The sequence below is a fragment of the Sarcophilus harrisii genome, chromosome 3, assembly GCF_902635505.1.
Source record: "Sarcophilus harrisii chromosome 3, mSarHar1.11, whole genome shotgun sequence".
Taxonomy (NCBI): Eukaryota; Metazoa; Chordata; class Mammalia; order Dasyuromorphia; family Dasyuridae; genus Sarcophilus; species Sarcophilus harrisii.
Window position 1 is genome coordinate 357,231,361 of NC_045428.1, and position 11,566 is coordinate 357,242,926.

The 11,566-nt window shown below is 34.4% G+C and overlaps 1 protein-coding gene across 1 annotated transcript in view; it reads left to right on the forward strand.

Annotated features, from left to right (window-relative positions):
* Window positions 1–10,649, forward strand: part of LYPD6 (LY6/PLAUR domain containing 6) — a 157,914-nt gene extending 147,265 nt beyond the window's left edge. Inside the window, exons 4-5 of the mRNA XM_003763856.2 lie at window positions 8,159–8,289; window positions 9,167–10,649. Of these exons, the coding sequence (XP_003763904.1) occupies window positions 8,159–8,289; window positions 9,167–9,334 (299 nt within the window). The 3' untranslated portion in view covers window positions 9,335–10,649. The remainder of the gene's footprint in view (window positions 1–8,158; window positions 8,290–9,166) is intronic.
* Window positions 10,650–11,566: the final 917 nt, after the last annotated feature.

Here is an 11,566-nt window from a genome sequence, read left to right on the forward strand (position 1 = left end):
GAACATGAGAGAAAGGGAGGGGGAGAGAGAGAGAGAGGGAGAGAGAGGGAGAGAGAGAGAGAGAGAGAGAGAGAGAGAGAGAGAGAGAGAGAGATAACGAGAACTCTTAGTATCAAGACTATTTTTGCATTGTGATTTTTATTATTTTTCAAAATAAATTCCTTATGTGAGAAGACCTTTCTCAGTCTATCTCCTCATTTTCCCTTTACAGTACATTTCCTGAGATTACTTTCTATTTGCATTGTAAATATTGTATATAATTTTTTTTTTTTTTTTTGCATGCTGCCTGCCCTTTAAAATGATTGCCTTTTAAGGGCTGGGACTGTTTTTGCCTTTCTTTATATCTCCAGGTCTTACCATAGGACCCAGCACATAGTAAGTGCTCAGTAAATGCTTATTGACTCTTTTCTTCATTGAAGTTTGTGGTTTGTTTGTTTGTTTTACAAGTCAGTGAAAAAATAAAATGTCTCTTTTGCAGCTCTCTTTATTTAGCAATAAAGGATAAAGCAGTTGTTATTTTATCAGGTACCCTAATAGTTAATTTTTATTTTTTAATATCTACCATGGGGAATTTCTTACTTACATGAGTGAGCAATCTATGGCTGCCTCAGCAAATTAGTCTTACTGATTTGAAAGTCAAATTTTTACAATTTCTTTGGGAACCCATCCATCAGTGGTGGGGGAAAAACACTTTTAGATTCATCTTCTATTATCCTTTCTGAGAGGACTTTAGCAACAGTTGGAAAAGAAATCTATTTTAGACTATTAAAAAAAATTAAAATATGAAAAAAGAGATGAAAAAATGTCTTGCTAGAGTGTTCCCTAGTAGTAAACGAAATAACCAAGAATTCAGGTTGCTGAATTATTTAATTTAGCTACTTAACTGATTTTTTTCTTTCTTTATAGTATTTTATTTTTCCAAATACATATCAAGATAATTTTCAACATTCCCTTCTGTAAGATTTTGTGTTCCAAATTTTTAATCCTTCCCTCCTCCCTCCCCAAGACAGCAAGCAATCCAATATAGGTTAAAGATGAACAAACCTTCTTAACACATATTCCCATTTTTGTTATGTTTTACAAGAAAAAATCAGGCCAAAAGGAAAAAAAAATATGAGAAAGAAAAAGCAAACAAATAAAACCAAACAAAAAAGGTGAAATTGCTATGCTGAATCCACATTCAGCTTCCATAGTTCTCTCTCTGGATGCAGATGGCATTTACAATCCTAAGTCTATTGGAATTGTTTTGGATCACCACATTGCTGAGAAGAGCTAAGTTTATCATTGCACTCAGTACACTGTAATGATGTAATTGTAAGAGAGTATATAAACTGGGACAAACTCAGCCAGAGACAGACTCAGAGAAGACGGATGACTGGAGGCTGGAGCTCAAGCTCTCAGACTCAGCAGTTCTAGTGGCTCTCCTGCCTCCTGAACTTTGGGGGATACTGGTTCAGACTGGGAGACTGAAGGAGACAATAAAGACTTTGGACTTTATTCCTGACTATTCTCATGGTGATTACTCTGCTGAAACCAAGGCTGGTCCCAAAACCCATTACACCCATTTTAGTCTTATTTTGATATGGGGTATGAGATGCAGATCTATGCCAAGTTTCTGATATATTATTTTACAGTTTTCCCAGCAATTTTTGTGAAATAGAGAGTTCTTATTCCAGAAGCTAGAGTTTGGGTGGTTATCAAATACTAGAATGCTATAGGCTTTAATTATTGTGGCATGTGCATCTAATCTATTCCACTGAGTTAATGCCTTCTTGTAGGATTAAATCAATCATACTGAGCCTTAAGTATATTCCTCTAACCCTTTACAGAGAGGTGTGAAGTGGTACCTTAGAGTTGTGTTAATTTGCATATCCCTAATCAATAGTGATTTGGAAAATTTTTTCATATGATTATAAATAGCTTTAATTTCTTCATCTGAAAATTGTTTTCTCATATCCTTTCATCATTTATTAATTGGAGAATGACTTGTTTTATTAATTTCTTGGTAAAATTATTCTGTTGAATGAGATAAGATGCAAAAACTAATAAAAACATCTGCTGAATGTATACCCTTGGTAAGTGAAAACACTCATTTCCAAAAATGGAAATGAACAAAATCTTGAAAGAATGACAGAGAGAGTATGTGATGAGAGAATATGTGATAATTCCCAGGAACAATAGTCAACAGGTATTTATCAAGCACCTATTTTATATATATATATATGCTAGACACTGTACTCAGTAGTTTTCAAATGAAGTAGCTCCTCTGTCAGCTGATTTAGGCTCCTCCTTTTCCTAAATCACTCTTCTATTACCTTGAATTTCTCTTTGATTTTAAAATGTGATGATGAGACTATTTAAGGTACCAAAACAGGGAGAGAGTATGAGATAGCAGTAAAAGAACCAGCCTGGAAGACAGTGAGTGGCCCTTTTGTTGGACAAGAGAGAATGGTTTGGAGGTACAAAAATAAATTGAAGGACTTTCCTTGCCATTGAGTCACCTCCACTACACTGGGGTTGGTCACCATGAAAAGGAAAAACTAGGGTAGAAGGCCTCATGTTAATTTCCTATGATTAAGCAAGTAAACTTAGACTTTGTAGCTCACATCTCCGGGGCCTTAAAATCACTAACCCTAAAAAATCATATCTTTGGGGCCTTAAAATCACTAACCCTATAAAATCATATCATTTGATTAATACTGATTGGAATAGAGTAGGGGTTCAAATTAATTATTTCTCACATCAGGAATACTGGATGTAATTCCTACCTGTGATATATGCTATGTGACCCTAAGCAAGTCACTTAACATAGCTATATCTCATAAATAACAGAAATCCCATGTAGAAGAAGAAGAAGGAAAAAGAAGAAATTTATTTATCTTCCACTTTGAGCTACATAAATGGATTAAAGGTGTACCAAAGAAAAGTTGTTTCATTATTCATCTTTTTTTATCACTCATTATAACACTTTCAAAATATATCTATCTCCCTTAAATCTATTATCTCTCAAATGGCATTTCCCCCCATATCACTTTTTAGTTCATCAACATATTCCTAAGGAATACAAATACTACGGTTCTGCAAGGAAAAGCAATCTGCATACTTAACCAATTTGCAAGGAATTTTTTTGAATATGATTTGCTCAATTTTTAGAATCATGCTGTCCATACTGTGTAAGCAAAGTACCATAAAAACACAGGTATCCATTATGAGGAGCTGACAAAAGAAATCTGTATTACTACTTGACAAATAGTGACCCTACATGATGGTCTTACATGGTTTTCCATTTCAGAATTTAGCTATGAACATTAATGGAATTGTTGTGTCTCTGAACATATGCGTAGAGGCTCAATGAAAATCATGTTTTCTTTTTCTTAATAAATAATTCATTGAACAAACTTTTGTCTACATGCTTTTGGTACAATTTCTATGAGGTTCATAGCAAAGATTTTTGTTTTACAACTTGTGGATATATAAGGTATTTACAAGAATATAAGATTTTAATGGCCCCAAAATAAGCAAGTAGAAATTCAAATTCATCTGTTATCTTTAGAACAAAGTCTTTGAAATCTTTTTACCTGGAGTTACCAGGGAGCCCACTTCTTATGCAACCTCAAGGCTAAGTCAAAGGCTATCAAAATGCATGATGAATAGTGTTCTGCAGCTGTGGTTCAGTATTGACCAATATTAAAATCCACCCAAAATTTTGAGACCAAGTATCTGAATGAGTTTTGTGAGGAAATTTGTCAGAGAATTAGGCTTGGGTGATTCCTTTCACATTGGGAATATAATAAAAAGAAATTTATTTCCAAGTATAAGTGTTTGGGTGAAAGAAGTGGAACGAATACTTGGGGTTATAATGCTATAGAAGTGAGCACTCTCAGATGCTTTGATGATAGTAACAATTTAGGTTTTTTTGTTTTTCATTATATTTGTGCTGATTATACACATACATATATGTATATATAATACATAGATATACATGTACATATACACATATATATTCATCTATCTAGCTATCTGTCTATATTTCTTTGCAAAACTCATAAGTGAATCACTTCAGATGGGGATTTGAACAACAAAGATATCCCTGTTCTTTTTTCTTTCTCTTTGAAAGGATAAACTCAAGAGACATTTTTATTCCTTGTTGCATGTTATTAAATGGAATAATTTTACCAAGAAGGTAATTAAATAGCTTGTTGCTGAGGGGAAGATATAAAAGGAAAATTAATGTCTAGATTGAACAAATTATTGTCACCATAAAGTTACTTTAAAACTATAATTCACTGTATGGAGCTCATATCTGATTTATAAATTCGAAGTCATAAAGTGATTTACCTGCAAGCTGGATGAGATCTTATCTCAGTAGTTTATATTTATTTTTGAAGCTGTAAAACCCTAGGCAGCTGCTTTTAGTCATCTGGCCCCTTCCTTGGCCCCATGAGGTAAATGTAGGAGATAAGAGCATTCCTTTTATTGACTTGATTGAGTATTTGAAGGTAAAGGAATGGGAAGATCATGTCATTTGCTGAAAACTTCTGTGAGGAGTACCTTGAGTTAAACCTGTCATAGTGAATAGTCCACAGACCCCTTTAGCAGGCATATTAATGTTTACTGGTCAGTGGAACCTGTTCAATAAAATCATTCCCAATGTACCAAATTAAGCATTTTAAAACATTTTTCACTCAATTCCTTTTCTCCAGAAACATTTTTACATGACCCCAGGAATATTGGTATATAAAATAGGCATACAAATCAAACATTTGCTGTTAATAAATCATAATTTTCCAACCTCCATAAATATACAACTTTATATGGGGTCACAACCCACAATTTAAGAAGCTTTGCATAAAATATTATAAGAGAAAGAATGCCTTCTTCTTGTCTCAAAGAGAATTGATGTCTCCTTCCTCTTCAGAAAGGAATCAGGTCATGGCCATGTTTATAAAATACTGTAAAGGCTTTGGGTCAATGCAGTTCAGTCACTAAATTTCCAGTGTCTTTTGGTAGCAACTGTTCACTCATCTTTCAAAAGAGTTTCATTTGTAGTGGAAAATGCTCTGGATTTTAAGTCAGATGACTTCAATTTGAATCCTGGCTCTGCCACTTGAAACCCTGAGCAAGTAACTTTAGCTCTCTAGATTCCAGGTCTTATTCTATATATGCAAAGCTCTTAAAACTTAAAGGAAATAAATATAATTGTTAACTATTACTACTACTGGTATTATTATTACAAATTGTAACATTATTCAGAAACTGAGGTCCTTTCCTGATTTAAACTGCGAGGCAGTCAAACTCTATTGCAGAGAACTGGCCACATTGTTCCAATGCCAAATATTATGGAGTACTCACATAGGGTGAGTGCTCACAGGGCGGTCAGGAAAAGTGAAAAAGGGACACTCTTAATTAAAATTGATTGTATGACATGGGAGACATTGGCACAGGACTGCCCAGGGTGACATGTCCTCATCAGAAAGCAGAATTGAATTAGCCTAAAGGAAATGCAAGATGCACAAAATTAGGGAAGCTAGCCCAAATGTTCACAGGGACTATTTGTGTCTGAGCTATGGCACAGCATTCCAAATTTGTATTTGTTTGATCAACCACAGTCAGATACACTATAACTTGACTCTAGCTTAGTGATGTCATTTTGGTCTTCTTCAAGAATGAAGAACAACTAACTATTCATATATAATTTTATATCTTTAATTGTAATAATACAATATATTACAAAAATGATATATAACATACTATTCATATTTTATTATTATATTACTATAGCTATTGTTATTATTATTATTGTTATTATTACTAGCTAACCTCTTCTAGCTTTGAGTCTATGATATAGTAAGCCTAGAAAAATAAGCTCAGTTGAAAATGGTTCTCATTAAATTATTCCTGAAAAATAGAGTGCATTGTGGCATATTCTGTCAGATTTTACTTGAATTAAGCAGTTTTACTCTAATTCCTATATTTTCAATGGTTTCAAAAAAATGCATAAAGCTGGGTCTGTGTTGGCTCATAACTAGCATCTGAAATCTTCAAGTTCTCTTTCTTACCCTAGATATAATTATTTCTTGAGTTGCAAGATGCCAGAATGATGACAGAGTTTGGTGGGGTTTTTTATTGCCCAATAAATAATATCATAGTAGATCATAATTCTGTATTAGCCACTGAATGCCCAAAATATACAAAGTATGCATAGGTGTATTCAAAGTAGAGTGAAGAAAAGGAACAATGACACTTCTTAAAAATTACTTACTAATTTTGAGGCCTAGAATGTTGGCCATTGTCCAGAGGTCTTCTACAATGATATCAGGAAATAGTCATCTTACTTTCATTTTAAAATTACAGTTAAACATGTCCATGATGTTTCACAATACCTGGAGTTTTTACAGACTTGCAGGCCTGGAGGGACATTAAAAGATTATTTAATTTATCATGCTGTCTTCGTGCAGAGAAGCCTCATGGTTTAAAAGGAAGGCATGCTAGATCCAGAAGACTGGACATCTAGTCCTGTCCCCAGCATGTATTAGCACTGTGGCAATTGCATTAGAGTTCTCTGAGTTCCATTTTGTTCATCTGGAAAATGGAGAAAATTATATCTCTTTCTTAAAGGAGGATCAGAGGATATGGTACAAAACACTGTTTAACTTACAAAGGTTTAAGTGGGAGCTATAAAGCATGGAACTGAACCCATTTTATACTGAGATGTTCTCCTATCTTTTAATAAACACCTAAATTGAATTTTTTTCAGTTTTTATTTTTAAACTATATAAACATCTAGGCAACTTGATTATTAAGAAATTTTGTCTTGTACCTATGAAAAATTCTTTATAATATAGTGTTAATTTATTCAGTCTTCAACTTTTATGGATTTCATGTGCTAGAAGACCATAGTTACCTAGTTTACCAAGCTAAGTTATCCCTGTTCCATTAGACCTGCATTTCTCAAATATGAGTCGAAATATTAGTTGTGAACACTGTCTCCTTTGCATTTGCATATCTATTGACTTTATTTTGTATCTCCCAATAAAACATTAGCTTCTTGAGGCTAGGAACTGTATTTCATCTCTGCTTTTCTGTCCCTGGCTTGATGTAGTTATCCACTATCCACTTAGGAAGACCTGGACTCCCATCCTGCCTCTAACGCTTTGCTATTCACCTCTCAGTGCTCCAGACTCATCAGTGGTAGAAATTTGTAGAGTGCTCATTTCTATTCTAATGAAATTACATTGCTGGCTCTCAAAGAATACCTTACATGTTTGGGGAAGGGTCCTATGATTTCATTGGTGTAGGAAATTCCTCAAAAGAGGAAACTCCTTTTTACTAATTTACAAATTAACACTCTACAACTTATACTCTTAGATCAGGGGTCTCCACAAACCCTCAAGGGGGCTGTAAATTTTTTTGGTATACTGATAGCTATAATTCAATATAATTGGTTTCCATTGTAATCATGAGTATTTTATTTTATGCATTAAAAACATTGCTTTGAGAAGAGACCCATGAACTGCTAACAGTGTCCATGACACTAAATTAAGAGGCCATATCTTGGACTGTTGTCTAAGTCAGATAAGAAGCTATGTAACAGGATTAAAAGTGGGACTTGAATACAGGTCCCTATGAATTCGTAAGTTTCTTTATCTGTTATACCAATTGCTTGATCATGGAAGCTTTTGATAGTAGTTTGAATGTAATTAGTTCTTAAAAAATGCTTGTTTGAATTGATTTTTAAACCCTCTTTAAAGTCCTTATCACAACATCTTATTTCTCCACTCAACAACAAAAATAACAGAAGATGTCCCTATTCCTAACAAAGAGAGAATTATACCCGTCTTTTATTAGAGCTATGAAAAAGACCTAGATCCATGTTATTTAGAAGGCCAATATATACTGAAGCTGACAGAAATAGAAAGTGAGTGGGATTGGATAAAAATTTTGAGATGCTGAAAATTAAAAGATAAAATAATCCTTGTATTGGTATAGCAAGCAAAAAAATCAATTATGATTGATTATGCAAATTATGATTAATGTCTCTTCTTTGAGATGAAAGTGTATCTCCCCATTATTCTGTGTGTATAAGAATTTTGATTCTTAGGTATGTTGAGCTGGCTTTTTCCCCTCTCAAATAAAAAGTTTTTTCTTTGTTTGACAGAGACCAGATACTGCTACACTCAACACATCATGGAAACCACTGGAAACAGCATATCAGTCACCAAACGTTGTGTGCCTCTGGAAGAATGCTTGTCTACTGGTTGTATAGATTTAGAACAAGAAGGACAAAAGGTCAGGGACCAAATAAACATGTTTGGTACAAATTATATAGTATTCTAATAAATCGTATACATGGCTTTGGCCACAATTTACTCCACAGAGCCTACTGAGTTGCTGCTTCCTTAAGCTGCCTTTTTTTTTTTTCTTCAAGGAAATATATTCTCTTATTTATCCCCATGTGTCAGTCATTTGTTTATTTTTTTTTCAGTTGTAAGTGACTCTTTGTGACCTCAGGGTGAGAGGGAGAAAGATAAGGAAGGAATGAAGGAAGGAGGGAGAAAGGAAGGGATGAAGGCAGGGAGGGAAGGAAGGAAAAAAAATATTAGAAATCTCAGGTATATCCCTAACAAATCCTCCATTAGGCAACTACAGAGATTGACTCATGTTTAGACAAAGAGAAAATGAGACAAACAACAATTAAACACTAAGCAGGTGCCATCTTTCTTCCAATTTGAACTCAGAGAATGGGATATGGAGACAATTAGCTCATTAATTCTAATATAAGTTTAATTTGAAGATCTGAAAAATCTGGACAAAATTGCTCCTTTGTCAAAAGCATTTCACACTATAACTTCTTAAGGAAATTTGAGAGTAACTAGCTTGTATAAAAATGAAAGCACACACATCTTTATTGTATTGATAGAGAGAAATGAGATTATAACATAAAAGCTACATCATATTCAATGCCAGAACCTGGATTCCATAAACTCTATTGCTAAGTATCATATTCAATCAAAGGAGAGCTGGCCATTTCCTTTCTAGAACTCTTTCTCACTTTGGGATTTAAATGATCTTTTCTGTGAGTTGGACTGTTCTCTCTAGAAATCTCTGATTCTGGCTTCATCCTGATGTTTCCTCACCACTGTTTTTCTTTCTTTCTTTCTTTTAGGTCTGTACTTCTTGCTGTGAAGGAAATATATGTAACTTGCCACTGCCCCGGAATGAAACAGATGCAATATTTGCCACAACATCCCCCATCAATCAGACAACTGGCCACTCCCATCATATGTCAGTAATAATGTCATGTTTGTGTCTGTTACTGGGATTAACCTCCTAATGACTCTGAGGTGCCATTTATTTAGTAAACTAGGAAAATCTGGAAGGAAGATGCATCCCTACACATGCCATTGGCCAAACTATAGCACGTTTAAAATTATATTACTTAAGGATGTTCCAGTTACTAAGACTTTTAGGTGTTTGGGGACATGCCAGCCAAATATTACAGCTTCAAGTTAGGAAAGAAAAATTTTTCCATTATGATCATCCATCTTCCAAAGCCCTCTTCCAAACCAGTCTGTTCCCAGCATGAGTATCTGAGTTTTGTATGACAAAGCCTTTTCTCCTCTCTGATCTGGTTCTACATTTATTTAGCTGCAACCATCAATTCATATTTAGATTTCCTTTTTAGTTTTAATGGAAAGGGTATATGGTTTTCCTAGAAGCCTTTTGCTTGGATATCTGGAAGGGTTACATTACTTTATAAAAATAAGAATTATAAAAAAAACAAACACAATACCCCACAGAAATGATTTATCTGAGGATCAAGTCCATCTCTGAACATTTTTAATCTTACTCAGTCCTGTGAGAGGTAGTAAGAATTATAAAGATATTGGTGTATATGGAGAACATTTGAGAGAAAAACTTTGCCCCAATATATCTGGGTCAAATATTTATATTATGATATACTTGGCCCTGTGTATGAGACTCTAAAAGTGATGGAAATTCTAGCTTCTGTCCATTTTTGTCACATCAAGGATCAATCAAGTATTTATTAAATGCCTATTCTATGCCAGGCACTGGAGATAGAAATAATGAAACAATCTCCCTACCTGTAATGAACTTATAAACTACATTTTAATTGAAGTCTCTGTGTAGGGTTCTCATAGCAAGAATGAAAAGCTGCTAGTTTTTTTCCTGTTTCTGATGCCAGTAGAGCAGAGGCTGAAGGAAAGAAGAGCTTGATGGATAGCACCATTCCCCCTGAGCTCAGTAAAATGCTCAGTCATCCCTCTCCTCATGCACAGGGAAGACTAAAGCCCATGAAATATCAGTGGGGTCACCCTTCCACCTGTAGTTTTCCTACCACTGAATTCCTATTATCTTCACAGAGAATTTCTAAGTAGATGATGGTAGCACTAGGACAGAATCATTGGTTTATATTTGTGGACTGGGAGGCAGGGAAAAATATTGGTTATGAGTAGTGGGGAAAGGTGCTATAGGGAGTAGGTATAAAGGGGCCTTAGCAATTGCAAACTCTCATTTTGGGGGGATGTTTGCTCCTGAGGTAGAGGGTGAAGTTTTCACCATCTTTATATTTTTTGACATTCTATGTTGCTATTTTTCTTATTTTTTCTTGTAAATCATTTATACAATATTTATTTTTCTATGACATAACTAAAATGTTAGTGTATTATAAAAAAAATCCATTGTTCAGACCATGTTCAGAGAAAAGTTATTTTTTAAAGAGCAGTAAAACTTGTAATATATTTTTGTTGAAAGTCATCAATTATCCTATGCACCAGTGCTGAAAAAAAAATTGCCTTGTGTTGCTTGAGCTAAACATGTTTTATCTCAAAAGATATTAAGTATGGTTTCCTCAGCAGGGTTGCTCTAGGAGCATTTGCACATGATAATCATTATTGTCCTGAGTTTCTGCATAGATTCACATTGAGAGTACACAATGCAACTGCAGTAGGGAGTTATCTCTGAAAATTACTTAAAAGTGCTGCATCCAAGTATTCATATTGGGAATTTTTTGGTTGTAAATTCCTAAACACTACAATATGGAATTTTAATCCAGCATAAGGAAGAAAGGTGGTACAGTGAAAAGAATATTGACTCTGGAATCAGAGAACCTGGGTTTAAACTCTGCTTTTGGTGATTATTCACTGTGTGAGCTCAGGCAAGTCACATAACTTCAGTTTCCTCACCTGTAAAATCAGGAAGTTGGACTAGATGGCCTCTGAAATTCCTCCTATCACTAATTCTGTGATCTTATGATATGATCGTACATGGGACTGACTATTCAAAATGCCAGACTTTAGGATACTGTCTCTTGACATTCTAATTTAAGAGAGATAGTACTTGTGTATCTTACCACACAAGGCAAGTGAGGAAATTATTCAGTTGTTTACATGGCAAAAAGCCCTAGAATGTTTACAATAAGGGGTACCGTAGGGATCATGATGGATACTGGAGAAATAGAGCACTTAATCTTCAGCATTAGTGGATTTGCTATAGGGACCTAAAGCAAAGTCTCTCCTTTTCACATTAAATGTGGCTTGATTTA